Here is a 24,319-nt window from a genome sequence, read left to right as displayed (position 1 = left end):
TAATGAGACTGCTTTTATAATAAATCATAATGCAGATTTATTCCTTTTTTACGAATACTCCTAATAACCAATTTAATAAGTCATAGATTTTTTTCCCCTAATTACGCTGCTATTTTATGAATGGAAATTAATGTATGATTGAAGTAATGGGGGTTTGGAGCACTAATGAAGGCAATATTAGCAGCATTTTTCCAGATTTCATATAATTAGATGGATGAAAGAATATCATAGACTATTTATTCTCTTAGATGATCCTGATGGGCTTCATCAACTGGATGGAACACCACTCACTGCAGAAGATATTGTTCAGAAGATCGCCCAGAGAATATATGAAGAGAATGACAGAAGGGTATTTGACAAGATTGTTTCCAAACTCCTAAACCTTGGTCTGGTAGGTGAAAATCTTTAATACTTGATTTATTCCCTGCACCGTTACTTTCAGCAGTTCCCTACAACACCTGGTCTCCTTGGAACTTACTTAGATGTTGCCCAGAAGGCAACTGCAAGAACTGTCAATGTTGTAGTCAGAATAGAAAATAAATGTTTAGCATGGGGAGAGTCAACTACTCTCAGCCAAAACATAAAAAAGGTTTGGTACGGTGTTAGCCAGTGGAGCAAAGTGTGATTGTTCTCAGTGAGAGAAACCAAGTAATCTTGTAGATATACCTTTTAATGGCTAACAAAAATACATGATGTTACAGCAAGCTTTCAGATTGTCAAAAACATATAAATATAACATTCTTTACTTATTCCTACACTAAGGCCGCCTGCAGACGGAAATCCCGCTGCAGAATTTCCGCCCCTGGAAGCTGTCATAGGCTTGCGTTAACAAATGCAATCCTATGCAGATGGCCGCGATTTGGCCGCGTGAAATCTTGCGCGGCAAACAAATTGCGGCATGCTCTATTTCTGTGCACACAGAAGCGTCACTCACCGTCCGCCGACTCCGCTCTGTGCATGCGCCGGCTGCCCGGCAGCCGGCACATGAAAGAGCCGGGCCGCGGGAGCAGGTGAGTGTCACGCTGCTCTCTGCAGACGCTCGGGTCGGGTCCCACTGCGAGAATTCTCGCAGCCGGATCCGACCCAGCCGTTTGCAGGCGACCTAAGTTTGTTGGAGTTTTAGGACAGGAATGTGAGTAGGGGTATAAGTTTGGGAACACCAAACACCATAAAACCTTGTTTATACTGTATATATTTTCCCATTTGACTGTATCATAGAGAAATCTGCATAGTTTCACAATTCCATATATAAAATGAATTCAGTCTGTGAAAATGGGGCAAGTTGCACCATATTCATCAAAATGGCTCACAAAGCATGATAAATTTAAGGCACACTACTAGATATATTAGACACATCTCTGTTTTTATGGCTCACATATTTACACCAACATGTTGTGCCAAAAACTGTTACACATTTTTAATAAATAAGAATGACTTCATTTTTCTAAACTATGCAGACAAGTGTAAAAGTATCTACAACCTATAATAAATGTAATACACGGCATGTATTCTATTATTATGGTTCTATTTGCTACAGAATTTAGATACATTTTGTCCAACATATTCTCATCAATGCTTTTTTATATAACTGTTTATTGTACTACAACAACCTATTTTGGAATTAACTGTCATGCTGCATAAATGGGAATATCCAACATGTATTTGCAGTAAATCACATGGCACGTCTTACACTGTTATCTGTTGGTACCTTTATGATCTTATAACCCATTTACTTAGACTTTAGAGGGTGCATTGTGGGTAAAGCTGCAATGAGTATATATATAACAGACGTGGGATAGCAAGATTTATGCAATAGAAATGTTTTTGATGTTTATGTGAAGTCCATATGTAACTGCAATATTTGGTGCTATCAAATATTTATTACCACTATGAAATGACAGAAAAAAATACCATGCGATTTTACCATAAGTGGAAGCATAAGAAACAATGATATCACTTCCCGACTGGGTAGATACTGTAAGAATTGATTCTAGAAGGAAGAAATTACATCTATAGTACATCTCATTGATTCCTTCATTTCCTCTGCCATGTGTTAACAGCTTGGAAATAATTGCTAGCTGTGTCATGATTGAAAAGCAATAAATAATATTTTATATATAAAATAAAAAACCCTATCAGATTTCAAAGTCCAGGAAATTGATTTTAATAGTGTATCACTTCCAACATACAAAAATATCCTGCTTAAGTTACATTCAATAGGTAAAACTAGTAGCAAAAAATGCAGAATTGGCTGTAGCACATCTCAGAGAGCTCTGCAGACAATAAAATAAGAAATTAGACGCCAGCATGCTTAATCAATTCTACCAGCAGAAGAGAGATAATAAAGCCAATGCGTATCCTAATATGCAGGGCATGAACTGGGTGACTAATACACTACACAGGAAAAGAAAACATTGACATCAGCTTTATTGATTACATTTTGCTATGCTCATTCAAATATTGCCTGCATTTTCACCAACTAAATGTGTGCATTGCAAGCAGTGTACTGTATGTAATACACAGCTTTTCATGGAAGCTTCAATAAAGTATTACACAATTCTTATCAGTATTCATAGTAACATACATGGTAACATAGTATGTTAGGCTGAATGAAGACAATGTCCATCTAGTTCAGTCTGTTTATCCTCCTATGTTGTTGATCCAGAGGAAGGCAAAAACCCAAAGAGGCAAAAGCCAATTAGCCCATTTAGGGGAAAATGCGTTCCCGACTCCTTCATGGCAGTCAGAATAATCCCTGGATCAACCTTTGATAGTTCCTACCTAAAAATAAGACCCGGAACTACAAACCCGCTGGTCACCTAATGTCTATATCCTGTAATATCCTTCCGCTCGAGAAAGACGTCTAGTTCCCTCTTAAACTCCTCAATGTATTTTGCCATTACCATGTCCCCAGGCAGAGAGTTTCACAGTCTCACTGCTCTTACAGTAAAGAACCCCCTTCTGTGTTGGTGATGAAACCTGCTTTATTCTAGATGTAGGAGATGCCATCTTGTTACCAACACAGTCCAGGGTATAAACAGAACATGATAGAGATCCTTGTATTGTCCCCTAATGTATTTATACATAGTTATTTGGTCGCCCCATAGCCATCTTTTTTCCAGGGTGAAAAGTATTCACATAAATATAATTGTTATGTTCGTGCAGGGCGCAATTATGATGCCCTCTACATATGTCACCAACACGTCAGACTAAGATGTAATTATTGTCCAAAATGCACCAACATAATCATGTATTGAAAGACCAAGATGTGGGAAACATCAATACAGGAATAAAAATGTCATCCCCACCCAACTTTGGAATAGTAGTCCCTACATAAAAGCAAGGTGATCATCCAATTAATCACAGCCTCATGTCTCAAACCTAGGGGGCTTAGTCTGTTCCTAGATGGAGACTACGGAGTGATAAATAGCAGATGGAAATGCTAACAGAGCTAGGCACAGATGAATAGGTCCCACAGTGAAAGTATCACCTTAGACACATCAGGCAGGAAAATAACCAGCACCCATGTAGAGGCTGGCCCAGAATAAACACACTTCCATTATGACTGATTGGCCGGCTAGGGTCAACCCCTTCCAGCCAGCCAATCAGTCCATACACCACAGGAGATATTGAAGCAGAGAACAGAAGAATGGAACATCAAACACTGAAGGTTCCCTGACGGACGACTCCTAGAACTTCTGAAGTAACAGGAAACACAAAGGGATTCCCGACAGATAACGCCTAAGGGAAGTTCTTCAGTGACACAAAACAGGCACTCATAGGCACCCAGCACCAAAGGTGCTGATCATGGCTGACGCTGTGATGTCACTCTGGCTCAACTTTCTGGTTGTAGCTGGTGCACCGCAACATCCATACACTAATTAGTTTCTTAGCTCCTATTCAAGGAAAAGCATCAGTTTTTAATGTCACAATATCATTTTGACTTCTGAAACATATGGTTTGTCCAAAGGGTTTATTTCACTTCTGAGAAATGGAATACAACGCTATGGCTAATGCCCTTGGATCACAATATGGTCATTTACCACTGTAAATGCACTATGCTTTACAAACAGATTACCTGTTGAATATAAATGAGGTACAACTTCTTGCACTATATCATTTCTGTGTACATTACATTGTAACGTCCCTCCTGGTGGCGGACTATATTTCACTTCCTTCCCCAAGTGACAGAATGGCAAAATGTTAGTTTTATTTTAAAATATCAAAGTACCTCTAGATAACTGGGTTATGTTATACATAAAAAATTGGAAGTGCATTGTGGACTTTTTTGTAGATGTTGTAGGAGAGGCACAACTGCAATCGCAGGTGCATGAAATTACATATAATTGCAATTAACATAATTTTTTTATGAACATGGATAGTATTCATCATTTAAGAGGTCCATTGACACATAACTGCCTACTTGCTGTAGGAAATGCATCTTGATGGAAAGTTAAGCAGACACAACCATCATACACATATAAAAATCAATAGAAATGCAGTAATAAACCAGCTCCACATGCTCTATTAAAGCCAGCCTACAGATGTAAGGAAGTAGGTTAATATCTTTAGGGATATGTCATATTCTTGATCATCATTTGCACACAGCAGCTAATGTAAGCGCTGGGTCTTTATAACCTTAGGGTGTATAATCTTTATGGTATATAGTATAGTTTAGGATATGTTCACATCACCATTTTGCTTTCCATTCTTCTGTTCCATCATAGGAACAAAAAATGAAAAGCCATATCTGCCCTATGACACAACTAAACGGTACCAGAAGGATCCCTTTAACCATGATGGGGTCCCTCCGGCTTCCGTCATGCCCTCCAGCAATTTCCCAGATGAAATAGCTATTTCGTATAGGATTTTTGCACCAGAAGCCCTTTTATACAGATGTGAACGTAACCTTACAAGGAGCCAAGTTTCAATAAAAGCCTTGAGAAGAAAAGGTGACATGTGTAACTACTGTTTTCCCTTTTTGGGTTCAGAAATATAACAATTTTTGCAGTCATTTGCTTTGTATTTTGTAAGATATACTCTGATTTGCATTGCAGGTGGAACTCCAGTCGTCACTGATAGTTTACGGTGTATATCAAATTCACATAATATATTGCTGTAATTCAACATTTACAATGCTCACAAGAGTAGAGCACACTTACTGTTATCTTATATAGCATATTTTATATTCTGAGTACAGTAACAGCCATGCTGCAGTATTAACCCTTTACAATCCAATTTTAGATTCAGGGTTTCCTAAAAGGCTTTCTCTTTCTGCTGTTATACAACGGTGCCATCTGCTGGCTAAAGCCAGTGTGTGTGCAACAGAGAGGCTCCAACAGCAGAGTGGCTGGCAATAGATAGTAAGAATACCCTGTCGGACGTCTTTTGACATTGGAGCTGTAAAAGCTTCAATCAGAATGTAGAAAGACATCAGACAGTGGATTGGAAAGGGTTAACCATAGTGGGATTCTGTGTTGTAGTATAATAAGTTGTTCATTGGTAAAACCATATAGTAGTTCTGGTATATCATATTTTTGAAGGTTTTTCCTGTTTACTATAGAGATTAATACTCTTGTACTGGCAGAAATGGGGGTTTCTATGATTTTTTATGAAAAATCTCATACTGAATGGCCCATTTGGCCTGACCTGCAGTTGGCAACACTTTATATACAATTGATTGGGTAGTATGATGTAATGATCTAAGTATAGCCTAATGAGCGCTCGCTTCTCTTCCAGATTACAGAAAGCCAGGCGTACACATTAGAAGATGAAGTGGCAGTTGTTTTACAGCAAATAATTGCTAATGAGGCCAAAAATCGTGAAAAGGAGTCAGAAGGCCTTGATTATCCGGCAGTCAAAACAGACAACGATGGAGATGAGAAGCCAGAGGAAAGAATGGTAATTTTTTTTCATATCCTGAGCAATAAATGTGAAACACAGAAGAGTCTTTAGCCTGGGGAAATAATTACCTTACTGTACTACGCAATAAAAGATGCTCACTGCAATGGTATGTGATAGTGGGCAGAAATTCAATTATATGAATGAAACAAAATAGCCTGCAGATGCTAGCTAACCATGTTTAGACTGCTGTACAGTCGTGGCATTTGAAATATATTCATCCAAAAGCACAAACTAGGAGTCTTTTTAGTCTAATTTAAATCTAGCCACTTCTTTGTTAGGCATTATTATTCAACACGGGTGACATTTTCTATGTAAATTCAATGCTCTACCAATTCAGTACTACAAAGTCATTTATTATTCATCATTGATCAGACTGTCCATCCAAGGACTGTCACTCCTGTGCTTTCATAGTTGTTCAGTCAATGGCAGCCAGCCATTCAAAGATGTTGTTTCTAATGTCAAACAAGCCCAATAATTATTATATTCTTTCTTTTGAGGGTATAACCATGCACAGTAATAGATTTATTAATAGACCTATTTTTTCAATAACAGAAACTGACACAAACTGATTAGTGTGAACAAGCCCTTGCTGCTTCCTGTTGGTTGCTTGCTGACCAAATCTAAATCTTGGCTGATGATTGAGTAAGAATCAATACAGACTGCTGGCCTGCTCAGGGAAAGTTGCAAGGTTGTTAATACCGGTCTTGGTGTTGCCTTGTTTTATGCTGCTTCAGATGGGGCTTAACATGTTGGAAAAAAATAGTCATGACAGTTTTAAAACAAAGCTATAAATTAAGGATTAACGAAGCTCCTCTAAAAGTGAGCTAACTGCGTTTCCAGCAGTTTTGCAATTCTTCACGCATTGACCTTTATAAAACAAATAGGAATTTGACAGAACTAAAAAAGACTGAGGGTGGCTTCACATGAGTGTGTGCCGTACATAGGTGCGCACAAAGGTGCGCAACAACATACGTGCACAGACACGCGAATGCAGTGAATGCATGTCCATGCCCATTGCCTCCAATGGAGCCACGGCTGCTGCCGGCGGCTCCATTGCAGGCAATGGTCTGCCGGCACCCCTTAATTGTTTTTCAGGGAAGAGTTTTAAATATAAGCTCTTCCCTGAAAAACAACCATTTTAGTGTAAAAAAATAAATAAATAAAAATATACTTACCTGGTCACCGCTGCTGTGTCCCCCATGGAGATGAATGACAGGCAAGAGCTGCCTGTGATTGGCTGAGCTCCTCAGCCAATCACAAGCAGCACTTTCAGCAGGTGGGGATTTTAAATCCCCGCCTGCTCAAAGAATTGCACTGCAGAGCCAGGAACAGCACAGAGAGGATGCAGCTGAGCCACGGCAGCTGAAGGAAGGTGAGTATGTTTTTTTATTTTATACACTACTTTGCATTGTATTTTAGGGAAGAACTTATATTTAAAGCCCTTCCCTGAAAAACAATTATGGGGTGCCGGCAGACCAGTGTCTTCAAGACACACACCATAGGGAATGCATTGGTAATAGATGTGAGTTTTTGTGAACGCGTATGCACGCACAAAAACACGCTCATGTGAAGTCACCCTAAAATATAAACTGATACACTTGGCATATGTAGACTGCTGAGCTCACACCATTGAAATCAGTTTGGTTGTTCAGTTCGGCCTCAAAGCCGAATAATGCCAAAGAAGGAAAGAACTAGTTCTAACATATGCTGGACCCAAATAGCATCAAACACATCCCATTACCTACAATGGCGTCTGTCTGGCTTCAGGCATGCCATCTCATAATTTAGCAGACAAATTAGTACAAAATACCGCACTATTCTTTATAGCATTTTGCACTGATCTACCCAAGAGGAGTGTGAACATAGTCCAACTTGAACTTTCTGGGATGGTGCCCTAAAAAATGCCCCAAAAAAAAATTCCCACAGGAAAAATGCCCACAGAAAACAGCCCATGGCTATGAATACCCACAGGAAATTTGCCGACACAGAAAGCTACCCGTGCAGACATTTGCCCACATAGAAAATTGTCCACACAGAAAATTTTCGACACAGAATTAATTGCCCACATGGATAAAATCATAACTTATTAAAAAGGTCTTATAACAAGAATAACTCCAGTTTATTATACAATCATTGCACACATGATGGAATATAATTAGAGATGAGCGAGCACGCTCAGATACAGCAGTTACTCGAGCAAGCATCGCTCATCTCAAGTAACTGCTTACTGGTCCGAGAGTGCTCGGGGGGGGGGGGGGGGGGGGGAGAGAGATCACTCTCCCCCCCACTGCCCCCCGACGCTCACCTCTGCCGCCCGCCCCGACCACGCTCGGACCAGTAAGCAGTTACTTGGCATTTGCTCACTCGATTAAATGCTGCATCCAAGCGTGCTCGCTCATCTCTAAATATAATTATTTACTGCAAATTAGCCAATCTCTTTAAGTACTTAAAGGGGTATTCCGATTCCAACAAGTTATCCCCTATTCATGTAGAAACAGAATGAATGAGTCGTCCAGTCATTCAGTTTTAAGCATTAAAATCCTGAATGACGATTTTTCAGTACTGAACAGATGCTGCTTACAGTGAATGCAGAGAGGCGGAGGGAGAGAACTCTCCTCCAGCCGCCCCGGCCCCCTGCTGGTCGCTCTGTGAGCAATCCAGTGATACTCGCTCCTGTGTAACAGCACAGGAGCGAGTATACACGGGGATGAGTGCTGGGCATTGTAAAAGGATAACATAGTGATTACTGTCTGAGTACAGATTATTTAGTGGATGCTCCCTGCAGTCCTATGTAACGCCATATAAAACACAGTGATAACTCTCTGAGTACAGATTATGTAGCAGATGTGATGCGCGGTCCTATGTAACACTAAGGATAACACAGTGATAATTGTGTGACTACAGATAATGTAGTAGAAGTGACTTTCTGTCCTACTGTATGTAACACCACAGATAACACAGTGATAACTGAGAACATATAGCATTGATGGATACCCTCTGGATTACAGTGCTTGCTGCTTTACCCTGAGCTCAGCATGTGCTGCTGTGTGCTGGGCTGAGCAGCCAGGAAGGAGCAGTGAGTGATGAAACCAGCCTGCATCTATCTACTGATAATGACCAACTGGTATAAACATGTGTTTTCAAAGCACAGATCCTCATAATATTTGCATAAGGTCAACCCAAAATCACATTCAGATTGTATATCATGTGAACATCCGCACCTTGCACAAATCCATAACTACATGGTGCTTCTGTGTGAGAAAATTTCTATGTGGACAATTTTCCATTTGGGCATTCATGACCGTGGGCTTTTTCCTATGGTCATTTTTCCTTCTGGAATTATTTATGGATTCTTCTTTCACTCAATACAAAATCTCTAAGGCGTAATAATATATGCGCTTATCATTTCCATTTTTTAGCTCCATTGTAGGAGCAAAACAACAAAAATAAGAAACTGCCAGATCCATTATATGATGGCCATGAATGACACCCACTAGACTACATTGATTATAATGGAGCCTGTGGGTTCCCATCATGGTTTCCATCATGTTACTGTAAAAAATAGTGTTGCATGATGCACGATATTTCTGGTAAATTTATCAGAATCTACAATGATGGCCAACTTCCAAAAGCCTATATAGAGATTAATAAGACAGCACCACCAAAGCCCTATTAAAATCTAACCTATAGTCACCCTGGCATGTTTCGCCTTGCGGCGTCCTCAGGGGGAACAACAACCAGGGCGATATAATGGCTTTTGGAAGTTGGCCATCCAGGCCTATGTTTTAGTGCGTATATGCACAATTACACACATGATACTAAGTTGATGACTGCTGGCCACTAGAGATCAGCGGGCATACTCCATAAGGCAAACTACTCGATCAAGTAGTGCCTTATTCGAGTACCTGCCCGCTCGTCTCTAAAGATTCGGGTGCCGGCGCGGGTGACAGGTGAGTTGCAGCAGTGAGCGGGGGGGGGGGGGGGAGAGGGAGAGAGAGATCTCCCCTCCGTTCCTCCCCACTCTCCGTCGCCACTGCCCGCCCCCTGCCGACACTCGATCGAGTAGTTTGCCTTATTGAGTATGCTCGCTCATCTCTACTGGCCACATTTCATTTGCTACCACCATTTGTCTCAATACAGAATCATGGCTTCTATTATAAACAAAAGCCATGACGCCAAAGTTTCGCAACCATTTTTTCCGTAAAACTACCTGCAAAACGTCACTTCAAGTTTCATGCCCCAAATCTTATTATTGCATCGGATGACTTTGACATTGAAATAGTATTTAATTTTAAATATTCTGGTGATAGGAAACATACCACATGCCACTCCAGGTGTTCCAAAGGTCTAAAGTCAGACAAAAACTCAAAACAGCTGGAGCCAGTGATACTAAAATTGCTACTCATTCATGCATTAATTTCATTAATAATGCATGTTTGGCAATATAATAGGGATATACGTCATAAACTAGCCCGGGGTCAACTTAAACATGCCACCAAAAATGAATAAATGATGACATGGCCCCATATTTAACTATAAAATGATTGTTTCCTAATGTATATATTTGTTTTGCTTAAGAAAAGGAGGTTATTAAATAGATAATGTGAATTATATGTCACCTTGCATATTAGTGTAACACATCAGCTCCCATCTGATAACAAGCTCTTTACACAAAATAAAAGCAGAGTTTAAAACACCCAATGCAGAACTGGGCACATAGACCGCGGTCTTAATGTCAACCTCTATTTAAAAAAGAGGGTGGGCAAAATGGTTGGGTGACTGGTAATTATCCTTTTGTTTAAGAGTCTACATAAGTCTAAGCAAAATGCTTTTAAAACAAAAAATAGCAGAGACGTAAAGGTGGAAGAATAAATTAATTTCCTTCACACCTTGAAGTCCCATCAAATGAGTTACTATAAAAACTCTATATCTAAGTAGCAAAATACTAATAGTAGGAGCTGAGATATTGCCTCTTTAGTTTACCTAATGGATTTGACTGTTTACCAAACACTGCATTATTGTATCACAGAAGCCTCAAGATAAAGAATCATCTGAAGGAAACAACATTGGAGACAATGACTGGACTCCGGCAACCATTTTGGAGAGGAGGGATAATATGCCGCTTGAAGAAAATTTTGAAGATCTTCAGTATTTCCCAAATTTCTATAGACTTATAAAAAGTCTGAATTCAGGTAAATATAAAGAGAGGCAAATATATATATATATATATATATATATATATATATATATATATATATATATATAGTCCATTTTTCATAATGCTATGACTTTCTTTCATTCTCCTAACTTAAAATCACATACAACTACACTGTCCAGTACTCTGTCTACTTCCACAAAATGTTTTTCTTTTGTTACCACCAGAAGGACTGATGCGCTCTTTTTTTTTTGTTATATACCTTTAACTGCGCTTTTTATATACCCTTTAATATTTTATTTTACAGAAAATGATGCCAAAGAGAAGGAAACATTGATAACTATTATGAAAACTCTTATTGATTTTGTGAAAATGATGGTAAAATATGGAACAATTACACCAGATGAAGGAGTCAGTTACTTGGGTAAGCAGTATGTGTTTAATTCTTTTATTTCTCTTTTTTTATGCGGCTATCCATATAAAAGAAAATTCTTGAACTATATCAGTTTTCATATTGGTAATAGTGCTTTGTAGCTCACTTGTCAGCTGTGCTGTGTTCAGTGGGATGAGTTAATGACACTTGACAGCTCTATTATACTCCTGATGGCATAGATAAGGTGGGGTAGTAAGACTTTACAAATACATAAACAAGCCTTGTGTGGCGCAGAGTGTAGGGCATACAATGCAGTCCGAAGCTCTCACTCATGACCTGAAGGTTGTGGGTTCAATCCATCCTTGTGAGGTCAGTAGGGTGAGTACCCAAATTGCTGGAGGGTAAAAGATGACTGTATAAGGCAATGGCAAACCACCCTACAAAAATAGTCTGCTGAGAAAACATCACCCGTTGTGATGTCACTCATGACTCTGTGCTTGCACCAGGGGACTTTACCATTACCTACACATTCATAAGGCATCTCCCTTGTCACTCCCTGATCTCTGAGGAGGAGTTCTGTAATACTGTAAACTAGTAAACTATATAAAAATTGCTTACAATGTTATATGTTCCCAAAAATTGGAATGCGATGACACCAAAGCAAATTTTAAAAAACATTTTTTATTGTGCAAAAAAAAGCAAAATATAAAAAAACGGTATAAATTTGGTATCACTGGAATCGTGTTGACCCAGAGTTTCTTTTAATAAGGCCACCCACCTCGGCTGCTAAGTACCCATGTGCTCAGAGCACATTGATTTCTCATGTATGCTCCACAAGTTTGCAGACCAGTGCATACACAGATGATGTATCACTTTTGTGGCCAGATTCATTGTTCCCATCTGCCAGTCCGCAAACTTCCGGCACATGCATTAGAAACTGAAGCACTTTGAGGATGACATGGGTGCTCAGCAGCCTAGGTCTTATTTAAAAAAACTTTGGCCAGAAGAGATGGTCTGGGCCCGCCACCTGGACTAGACGGCGGGCATTAGCATACAGTGCAGGAGACTTTAAAACATATTTTATAAATGTATGCTTTCACAAAGAACCATAACAAAGTTATATATGGAACTTGCTGTAATTCCCTGGTCAGCTCCTATAGTTAGTTTAGTAGCACAGAAAACACAGATAGGCTCTCTTTAATATAAAGTATTTGCATGCTCATCCTTATTATACTCATGAGCCAGAGCAAGATATTAATTTACAAAGTAATATAAACCCATGTTGGCTGAGGGGTTAAATTGAATATTTCTTAATCATGCTAGCCCATTTAAGCTTTAAGGAATCTAGGGCAGCTTGCTATCTGTAGATGAGGTTTTTAAAGGCTTTTTGAAGGAATGGCTCCAAGGATTAAATGAAATAACCTAGATCAAACACTTTTCTCTGATGTAAATCATGTGTAGCCCAGAATACTTTCCTTTTTTATCCCTGAAATTTGAATGAAAGTACCAGAAATGTATATTGCTTTTGGGAAGGAAATCATCCAAGCCTCATTTAAGACAGGGTAAAAAGACTAATAGCCCTGGGCCGAAGAGCATATACACAGTGTCTACATTAGTCAATACACCAGCTGTCTTAGGAGGACATGTTCTTCCACAAAAAATGAAGGGAGCTATTAGACGTATAAACAGTAGCCGAACTGTGTAATATGAATACTGAATTAAATCATGAAATCAAAGATTAGTCACTGTATAATGGAGATGTGTGTAAGCTTTTGGTTGCTTCATTATCAGTGAAAATATTCTTTATTTAATTTACATTTAAAAGTGGAAATCAGATCCTAACCAGAGACCATGTATCTGTAGAGTTGTATGGTCATGAGGGTGTTGGCTGTATTACAATATACACTATCTAAATAAGTAGGATGGAAGCAAAGCCAAGAGTGCAGCACAAATAAGTTGTCATTGTGGTAGTACAGGGCTGTGAAAAAGGATTTGCCCACTTCCCAATTTATTGCATTTTTGCATACTTGCCATACTTAAATGCTTTCGACCATCAAACTGCTTTTAATTTTAGACAAAAGGAACCCAGGAAAACACAAAATGCAGTTTTTGAATAATAATTTAATGTATAGAAGAAAAAAATGCTGTTCAGCCCTACATGGCCCTATGTGAAAAAGTATTTGCGTACCCTTAGGGACCTTATACATGGAAGGATTATCATTCATTGGATTGTGCAAAAATGAACGATAATCGTTTAGTGTAAATAGGGCCAATGACTGAACGATGAATGATGATTTGTTCACGTATCGCAGTTGTTCCGTGTAAAAGGTGTCTGTTCAGTCATTCGCAAACCATTCAAAGGCATTTCCAGACCCCCTGAGATGGTTTGGATCTGTTTTGCTTCTGTATGAATTTTTCTCTCCATCATAAAATCCTGTTGGAGAATGTCCGTCCATCGGTTTGTGGTGTAAAACTCAAGCACAGTTAAGTTATGCAGCAAGACAATGATGTAGAGCATACAAGCAGCTCCACCTTTGAATGGCTTAACAGAAACAAAATGAATGTCTTGAACTGGCTGATAGTGCTGAGTGATTAGTGGGTATAACAATTGGTTCCTGTCGGTATCGAGCTGATTTAATGAAAATCATTATGAATCGGGACAGTTGATTCCGACTCCCATTAGAGTTAATGTAGATAAAAATTGGGTTCTTTAGTGTGCTCTACAGAAGGTCCCCAATGTAGCCTCTCAAACTGCATAGGAATACAGCCACGCATTTGGGGAAAACTGTGCGCCTTACCCGAAATTATACTTATATAATATACTGTATAGTAGTGCAGGGGTCAACTGTAGCACAGGGGTGTGACTGAAAACAAAAGAACACACATAAAGGGTTTTCTAGATCACAAATTTCACCAAAGAAGACCCCATATGTGCTGCACCTTTTAAAAGCAATGTAATAAATTTTGCAAGGAAAAAATCCTACCATGTGAAAACACTCAAGCATGGGCCTGCTCCAAGGAACATCTGTAGAGCAACCAAAAATCTTGCTACATATAATAGCAGATGTTATACTATCACCAGCGGCAACAGCACCGTGAGGGCCGAGTGTGCTTTTTGTGGCAACATGAGAGCTGTCGCTCCATATTTCCATATTGATATATTTTTCATTTGGGGAGAAGTAAGAGGAGGAAACATGGCGGAAGCAGCAGAAGAGGAGCAGCAGCAGTTTCACCAACAGCAACAGCACCTTAAGGGCAACGTGTGCTCCTTGTGAAAACATGAGAGCTGTAACTATATATTTCCATATTGACATATTTTTCATTTGGGGGGAAGTAGGAGGGGGAAACTTGGTAGAAGCAGGAAAAGAAGACCAGCAGCAGCACCACCACCAGCAACAGCACCTTGAGGACACAGTATGGTCTTCGATATAAATCTATGCTTAGTCATATGTGAGTAAAAATTGCCAGCGCTATAACTAATTAGTGGAATCAGTAGGGGTGCAGACATCAGGTGATATGCATGCCTGGTTCATATTAATAAAGGTCAGGCGATCCACATTGTGTGTAGACAGGAGGATGTGCCTGTCAGTTATCACACCTCAGCTGTGCTGGACACCCTTTCTGATAGCCCACTAGCAGCGGGGCAGGCAAGTACCTTTAAAGCATGTTGTGCAAGCTTTGGCCAGTCATCCAACTTAGGCACCCAGATGTCAAAGAGGACAATGCTATATCTGAATACATCCACATGGGAGCCGACATACTCTTGGACCATCATGGATAAGTGCTGCCTGTGACTGTCAGTCCTTCCCTCTGTTTTTCTGCAGGCTGTGATGGGCTAAAAAACGATGCCATACCTCTGTTAAACTTTCCCTAAGAACGGCAATATTCGCCCTGTCAAAGCGTATTTTGTCTGTCTGCAGCAGCAGCAGACATATACCCTCTCCCAGTGTACAGACTGTGTTTTGTATAGGCATATAAACATGATGCAGTAACTTTCTCTGCTCCCTCCACTAAAACCCTGTGTAAGTTCTCTGCTGGTATACAAGATACTCCCAGCAGCAATATATGCTCTGGGGAATATCTGTCTATATTAGCAATAGACCACATGTTATATAGGCATATAAATGTGATGCAGCTTTGCTGTCCTGTGCTCAACTGTAAAATGGCCGCTAGTTACACTCTGCATATGTTATATATAGCTAGGTCATGTGATGCAGGCATGCAATAAAACTGCTGCCTATATGCAATATGGAGGACACATTTGACAACATCACCCAGGCAGCTGATTGGCTGCATGCTTACCACCACAGCAAGCATTATGAGAAATTAAATTTTTACACGATTTTTGCCAAAAAAAACTGTTCAGACTAACCCAATTCGATTTTGCTAAACTTGGGAAAATTTTATTGCCCAATCGATCAAGATAAGCAACACTAGTGGCTGAATGAAATTCCTAACTTGAATCCCATTGAGATGCTTTGGAAAGACCTTCAATGGACAGTTCATGCTCAATAAACCTCCAATATATCATGAATTAAAACAATCATCCAAAGAAGAGTGGGCCAAAATTCTTCAACAGCGGTGTAGAAGACTCATCGTAAATTATCACACATTTTGATTGCATCCAGTAATTAAGTTCTGGGGTAATTAGGGTGCTTTCACACTTCCGCTGAGAATTCAGGGAGCAGGAAAGAGGAATCTCCATGGCCAAATGGTTCAGTCTCTGGAGGGAACTGAACAGCAGCAGGTGGACTCCATAGACTATAATGGGGTTCGCCCGCTTTCCGCCCAGCTGCCCAATTTTGGGAAAGAAAAAAAGCGATGCATTGAAAGTTTTTTTAGCTAGCACACTGTATACTGAGAAAACTGCCAGTCATAAAGCATGGGCCGGGCTAGCAGCGCCTCGTAAATAATCTGGACTCATCTCTTTTGGGGAGCTGCAGGAACAAGTTGTAAGTTCTTAAAAATGACTGCATATTACCCCCCAGGTGACAGACCACTGAAATCAGTGTGTCTGTCATTACTTCATGCTGTACTCAGTGAGGACAGCATAAAGCACCTGACAAGTTCTCTTTTAGCTTAGTGAAAATTGCTAAATATTAAAGGGGTTGTCTCGCGCCGAACAGGGGGCCTATTGAAAAAAAAAAACCCGTTTCAGCGCGAGACAACCCCTTTAATATTTAGACAAACCCAAGGGATGGGTTAAAAAAAAAATATATATATTACTTACCCGAATCCCCGCTCTGCGACGACTTCTTTCTTCCTTCTCCAAGATGGCCACCGGGATCTTCTCCCACGATGCACCGCGGGTCTTCTCCCATGGTGCACCGTGGGCTCTGTGTGGTCCATTGCCGATTCTAGCCTCCTGATTGGCTGGAATCGGCACACTTGACGGGGCGGAGCTACGATGACGACGCGGGACCAGCTCTCCGGCACGAGCGGCCCCATTCACCAGGCAGAAGACCGCACAGCACAAGCACGTCTAAAAAAGCAAGAAGCCAGCGAAATTAGACGGAGCCATGGAGACGGGGACGCTAGCAACGGAGCAGGTAAGTGAATAACTTCTGTATGGCTCATAATTAATGCACGATGTACATTACAAAGTGCATTAATATGGCCATACAGAAGTGTATAACCCCACTTGCTGCCGCGAGACAACCCCTTTAAGGCATCTTTTTTACATGTACATACAGATATGGAAAATTTGTTTAAAAAAAATCACCCAAAATAAAAAAAAAAAAGTTTAACATAAAAACTTGATTCACACAATATTTCGTTTTCTGATGGCACATTCCCTTGAAGTACAGGATAACAAAGTATACTAAATACTAGCCTCATATAAGTAATGGATATGTCTAGAACAGTTACATATGAAGGTTATTGATTTTTACCAGATTACCAGAATCTCAGATGTAATTTCATGCCATGTGCATAATCGGAAACATTCTGTAAATAACAATAAGATAACCTCTGCGTGTTTTTGACTATGCAGCAATATTTTAATGATCCACTAAAGCTCAAGGTCTCTCAAATTCTCCTTGTCAATTTATTTTGAAGAAAAAATTGTGATCTACACAATAAATAGCAGCCGCGCCAGCAGAATGATGCAGAATAGTCTGCCCTTGTGAATCTCTTGCCTTTCCTAACCTTGACTCCTTTTATCTCCCTGCAATGTATTTGTACAATAAATATTTATGTGCCTAGAAAAGCTATCAGTCTCCAGAAACCGGTTTTATACAGAGGAGATTGATGGTGAACATAAAATGTTGCGTTTGAGTTCTCTTTTAAGAACACTTTAAGATTGTTCGCTGATTTTAGCACAAATGTCAGAACTGAGTAGAGCCAGCCAGTGTTCTTTGTGAAAGCTGACCTGAAACAATCTTCTCACATTAAGAGGGTTATAGTACCTGTAGTCTAAAAGGGTTGTGTAAGAAAAGGTCTTCTTTTAATCTACAAGCAGTCACACTTTAGTCAATGTGCAGCTTAGCCCCATTCAAGAATCTGCCTCAAACTTAGAATGTCATTGTCAACTTCAACTCTGTGCAGTTTGAAGAAAACCACTTAAAGAGTAGCGCTCATTCTCCGTTGGCCATTTGCGGTTCCTTCAAGCAGCTGAAGACTGCCCCATATGACACCATATGAGGCCTCTTAAGCTACGGTGAGGAGCCAAAAATGGCCGACAGAGTGCGAGCACTCCGGCATTAAAGTACTGTACAGGTACTCTTTAAAAGAACACTGTCACCACAGAATAGCACCATAAACAAAGTTATAGAGCTGTTCCGGGAGGTGATGGGGATCCAAGGGATGTAATTCTTATACTCACCCACTCATCGGTTCCCGCTGTGTTTTCCTGTGAAGTTCACGTGTGTTCTGAAAAATTGACTCTTTGCAAACTGCTGTGCACATGCTCTTCCATAGACCTCCATAGGAGAACACACACACAGAGGTCTGAAAAGAGTTTATAGTGCTGCTCAATGGTGACAGTGTCCCTTTAAAAACCAAGTAATCATTAGAAATCTGAAGTGGCAGTTTTATTAAGCTTCTTAAAACAGATTCCTGGGACTGTTCTATTGATGACGGATCCAATCCGCACCAATCAGCGGTTTTTCCAAGCCGGTGTTCAAGTGACTGAGCTTGCAGTACCATTCAGGGCCACACCGCTTCCCAATGGGTGGAGGTGCTTTACCAATAATGATTTTGGTGCATCTGGGTGTTCATATACTTTTCTAGCGTACTAACTGGGCTAATACTGCATTGGGGAAAAATATTCAGTGCTTCCATCAGGAGACCTCCATAAAGCACGTTGTGTTATTATTGTCTAGCATTAGTACTTTTCTGGGTATTCTCATATTTGATTCTACAGATCAGTCATGAGAATAAAGACGTTCTCATGGCCTTTCTGAAAATAACGGACATCTTCCTCAGTCTTGAAAAATGTCAGTTACTTGCCTTACCAGAGCAAAAGACTGACAGCTTACAAGACCGATATACAGTTGCAATCAAAATGATTCAACCTCCATCGCAAATTAGGTTTATCTACCACATTTTCAAACTTTCAATTGTTTGTCAAAAAATAATTGAACAAGAACAATTTAAATATCTCAGCACAAACAATATAACAAGTGTTCTCTCCAAATGCAACACAAAGTGCCACTTTTAATGACTGTGGCAGCCTCAGAATTATTTAACCCTTTTATGGCAAGCAGTTTTAGTAATTAGTAGGAACGCTTTTGCTGTTATGATCTGTTGCATAGCAAGCCACCAGCTTATAATAGCCCATTCCTCTTGAATAATGGCCTCCAGTTCATTAATATACACATATATTCTTAGGTTAACAGTCAGAATTGACAGCAGCATTTAAAGGGTTAACAATCAGGATCAGCGTTTACACTGATCACAGCAATTGTAGATGGGTGTCAGCTGTCAAAGGCAGCCAGTACCCTCAGTGTATGGATCGGTTCCTGATTCTGCTCTTTTTAAACCCTGTACGTCTGAGATGTAAATGTATGTCTTGGGGCTGTTTCAGACGACCGTATATCATCCGGGTATTCACGCCGGCCGATATACGGCGTCTCTGTCTGCAGGCGGAGGAGGCTGAAAGAGCCGGGAGCAGTGCTCTGAGCTCCCGCCACCTCCCTGCCTCCTCTCCACCCCTCTGCACTATTTTCAATTAAGGGGGCGGAGCTAATTCTCAGGAACTTAGCCCCACTCCCATCCCGCCTCCTCTCATTGCAAATAGTGCAGGGGGGGGGGAGAGGGGGTGGAAAGGAGGCAGAGAGGGGGCGGGAGCTCAGAGCACTGCTCCCGTCTCTTCTAGCCTCCTCCGCCTGCAGACAGAGACGCCGTATATCGGCTGGCGTAAATACCCGGCCGATATACGGTCATCTGAAACAGCCCCTGGGGTGTAAAAAGGGGTTGAATGTAGCATTTTGTGCTGTATTTGGAGAAACCATTTGTTAAATGAATTGTGTTGAGTTATTTGAAATTATTGGGTTATTTTGCAAACAACTGAAAGTTTTTGAATTTGATAAATAAATCTAATTTGCAATGGGAAACAATCACAGAAAATGGCCGTTACTTACTGAGTGAGGAGTGCATATAGATGCAGCCTCTCACCATGCAGGTAGCTGACTACCTGCACAGGTGTTATTTGCTCCTCCATTTGGTAGTCAGCTACCTGCATGGTGAGAGGAGGATGCATCTATATGCACTCCTCAGTCAGTAAGTAACGGCCATTTTCTGTGATTGTTTTTCATTTTTTATTTCCCCTTCTGTGATGCATTTATATTAGTGTAGGGACCCACTACAACGCAAGGAACCGTGAAGTGGTTGATGGGCTCATGTATCTTGGCCAACATACAACCGTTGCCTTGCATTTATTATCTGTCGTTCACATGCAGTGTGGCTTTGGGACTCCAGGGGGAGCCCAGGATGGCAGTGCCAATGTGGTTCACTTTTGGAAATGCAGGGCAACTCGCCGAATTATCATGGCGTCATTAATGGGTTGCTGGTCTGCATGGTGGACTACATGTATCAGAATAGTCTGGCACCTTGTGTCCACTATGTGTGGGGGTATGCTCCAAGCAGCCACCCCCCTCATTATCAAGAGGCAGTGCGAGTGGCTGTCTTATCTGTGTCCTGCACAGGTGTTATTGGCTCCTCCATTTGGTAGTCAGCTACCTGCATGGTGAGAGGAGGATGCATCTATATGCACTCCTAGGTCAGTAAGTAACGGCCATTTTCTGTGATTGTTTTTAATTTTTTATTTCCTCTTCTGTGATGTAATTTGCAATGGGGGTTCAAAAATTTTGATTGCAACCGTAATTTATACGATAAAGATTGAGAAAAGCTACTTATTGAAATAGATGATCAACACCTTACAATACTAACATAATAACCCAGAATAATTTTGTTCGGTTTATTACCAGAAGAGCTCTGGCCAAAATATACTCACATTTTTCTTAGAGAAGTTGTCAGGACTGGCGGCTCGTCGGTCCTCTGTGCCCTCACCGCCGGTCCTGTCACCCAGGTGGCTGCTGTGCAGTGCAGGGAAGCCCCAGTCCCACTTACCTTCCCTGGCCGCCGGCCTCCTCCTCGCCACCAGGTTGCTAGGGACATGGTGGGTGCCGCCCCACACCGCGTCCTTGGCACCAAGGCAACCCAGCACGCTTTTCTGTCGCTGCCTCCTGCGGGTATGGGGGCAGGTTCCCCAGCATGGCTGGGTGTTCTCAGTTGCTGTCAGACTCTCCGCCCCCAGCCCTAATCAGCTGCTATGGCGGAAGCTCTGACAGTATTTAAACCCTGTCTGTGTGTGTTTCCCTTGGCAGTGTTAGTTTGGTCTTCCTGCTACATCAGCGTACTTTGTGTTGTGACTCCTGACTTTTGACTACCTGTTTTTGTACCTGACGTTGCCTTTTGCCTGACCCTCTTGTACCACGTATCCTCTCGTTGCCGACCCGGATAGTCTAACTCTCCTTGCTGTTGTTTGTTCCAGTGTCTGTCTGTTTGTTAGTCCCTGTGTTCCCCTTCCCTAGTGAGTTTAGGGACCGTCACCCAGTTGTCACCCTGGGGCTTAACCTAGGGGGGCAAGTAGGTAGGGACAGGGGTTGCGGGTATTTTCAGGGACCTCCAGTTCCCCGGACCCTGAGTCCTGACAGAAGAGTTATTTCTAGCACGTAAAGTGGTAGCTATGCAATGGATGGCCATTGAGCCGCCTTCAGTGTCACGTTGGATCCAGATGGTAAACACCGTAATTCCCTACGAAAAAGCTATCTACCAGAATAGAGGCTACCCGAGCAAATACCAGGAGATATGGGGCTCCTGGCTCAAGGCAAATGCTACCTTGTCCCTAAATTAAATACTGGGGTTTAGTTACTTTTTCTTCTTTGTCTATTCTTTAATTTTTGTGGACTAGTACAATAATATAACCAGCATAGACTGTTTTATGTTGTAAGAAGTTTATTATTACAGTTGTAATTCAAACACTGCAGTAAAAGAAATGGCGCTTTCACATTAACATTTTGCTATCGTACAGGATAACGCTCTTCACTGAACATGCCATGCATCAACAATAATTTTTCATTTCTGTACTGTACATGATTTATGATAAATAAAATGAAGTTAAAAAAAATACTAACATAATAGGGAGGATGTCTGCATAGAGAACCTGTGTCTTGAGTTCAGCATCTCAGGGCTGATCTCCATTAATGAAGCAGGAACTACTATAGGAGAAAAACATTTCACTAGGGCTTATGCACATGAGCGTATGTCGGCCGCCATTTTCACGCTTGTCCACAGCCAGCAATGGGAGGGGCGGGGAGGCCCATCCCTCCCACTGCAAACAGCCGGAAGGGAGGAGAGAAGCAGAGAGGCAGCGAGGGGGAGACAGCTTAGATGGTAGCATATATCAGCCGGCCGTGAAAACGGCAGTCGATATATGCTCATGTGAATAAGCCCTTAGGCTGGCTTCACATGGGCGCTAAAATCGTGCATTATTTGTGCATCGCGAGATGAGCAATGTTTTACCGCGTGGCTCCGTGATGCTATGCGGGAAACAAATCATGGCATGTGCTATCATGCTGCATGATCTCACATTGCAGTGCTTATTGTGTTAATGGGCCGGCAGCAGCATTGCACCATGCGCTAGGCGCATGTGGTACGATATAAAATCTCCCATTAAAAACAGGTTCACAGAGTTCCCCCCCATTATCAGCCGCTGCAGATTTCACATGGATGGCAATTGCGATAGGAAGGCAGGATTCACACACCCCTATCGCGCTCGCTTGTGTAAAGTTAGCCTTAGGCCGCTTTCACACGGCCAAGAAAATCACGCAAGATTTGATGCATAAACCTTGTTCGAATATGTACCCCATTCTTTTGAATAGGGTCATATACATGAGCAATTCTTTCCTACATGGCGGTGTGGGAATAAAATCGCAGCATATGCTAATTTCGGTCGTTCTACCCGAACAATGTGCACGAGAGTGTCATGTGAGGTTTCCCATTGAAAACAATGGGAAAAACCTGCCGATCCTCCGGCATGGCTAAAAGCCGCACCAGAGAATCGCTACTTTATCTGAAGTGATGAGAGCCGCGCCAGAGGATTGTAACTGTACTGAAGTGATGGGAGGCGTTTTTGACTAGAAAACGCCTCGCATTCGCAGATACCTCGCATGTTTCACGTCCCAATATTGTGCTCGACTGTGTGAAATGAACATAAAAGAGGAAAGACATCCCCTAGTGACAGAAAACCTTTAAGTTCTCCAGCCATGCACTATGTAATATCTTTGGCAGTGTAACCCCAAGTCTTCATCCTGATCATACTATGGCCCAGTGTGTTGCAGATAGGAGGAAAACTTATTTATTAAATTGGGCAGCATTTTTGTTTGGCTCTCTATACAAATCACAGCAACAAAACCTAATTTATAAAATGTTATACTATACTGGTACACTAAACCATCAATTCATCCTTAAAACTCGTTAAAACTCAGACACAATGCTGAAGAACTTGGAGATCATTTGTTGTTACTATATTCAGTGACTGCAATTAATTATGTAAGAATGAACATCCAGACAGATCAAAGCAGTATATTAAAAATTAAGTATTGTATTAAGCAATATCAAGTTTCATATCCATTAGCAGCAAGATAGAGTGTGGCTTAATGCAATTGGTACAAGAAAGGAAATAATTAATCTATTACTGGAAGAGCTAAATATACTCCTGTACATTCTATAAGAGTATACTGCAGCTAGAAAAGCTTTTCTGTAATTACCAATTTGTACTTCAAGCTCATATTCCAAAGATCAAAAATGTTCTTAATAGATATCATTGGGAGGTAAATTTTAACAAGTTGCATTTAAAAGCCTTGTGGAGAGAGGCAGGTAGAGGAAAAAATAAAGGAAAAGACCAGAAAAACCCCACTAATGATAGATTCAAATGCCCCTAGTTTGGGCACATTTATCATCAGCTACTGAAGTTCAATTCAGTACAATTATACGTTCACTTATTCCTGCCTTTTAATGCACTGTGACACTGATGGACTCTTCCTCTGACAGGTTCTTCACCCTAAGGCTACCTACACATGGGCGAGCGCAATATGGGGCTGTGAAACTCATTCGTGAACATGCGCTTTACCTGCAGATGTGAGGTGTCTTTCAGGCAAAAGTGCATCACATCTGTGAAATTTCAATCCTCTTGGGCGAGTTTCACGCACAATAGAAAATCAGAAGTGTTTCCCATTGATTTCAATGGGAAACCTCGCATCACACTCGTAAGAGCCATGTGGTGCACTAAAGCTTCCACTGAAATCAATGGGCAATGTGTTCTGAGAAGCGCGAAGAGAATAAACATGCTGCGATTTTTTCCCCGCACCGCATCGCTCGTATAC

General features: G+C 41.1%; 1 protein-coding gene across 3 annotated transcripts in view; it reads left to right on the top strand.

Moving 5' to 3' along the window:
* SCG3 (secretogranin III) overlaps window positions 1-24,319 on the top strand; it is a 46,513-nt gene that overhangs the window by 3,444 nt on the left and 18,750 nt on the right. For all 3 annotated transcript variants that reach the window (XM_066592602.1, XM_066592601.1, XM_066592600.1), the window contains 4 exons: window positions 249-391; window positions 5,740-5,901; window positions 10,934-11,096; window positions 11,367-11,483. In XM_066592602.1, the coding sequence (XP_066448699.1) occupies window positions 249-391; window positions 5,740-5,901; window positions 10,934-11,096; window positions 11,367-11,483 (585 nt within the window). The remainder of the gene's footprint in view (window positions 1-248; window positions 392-5,739; window positions 5,902-10,933; window positions 11,097-11,366; window positions 11,484-24,319) is intronic.

This window comes from Eleutherodactylus coqui, chromosome 2 (assembly GCF_035609145.1).
Source record: "Eleutherodactylus coqui strain aEleCoq1 chromosome 2, aEleCoq1.hap1, whole genome shotgun sequence".
Taxonomy (NCBI): Eukaryota; Metazoa; Chordata; class Amphibia; order Anura; family Eleutherodactylidae; genus Eleutherodactylus; species Eleutherodactylus coqui.
This window is presented reverse-complemented; position numbering and strand designations above follow the sequence as displayed.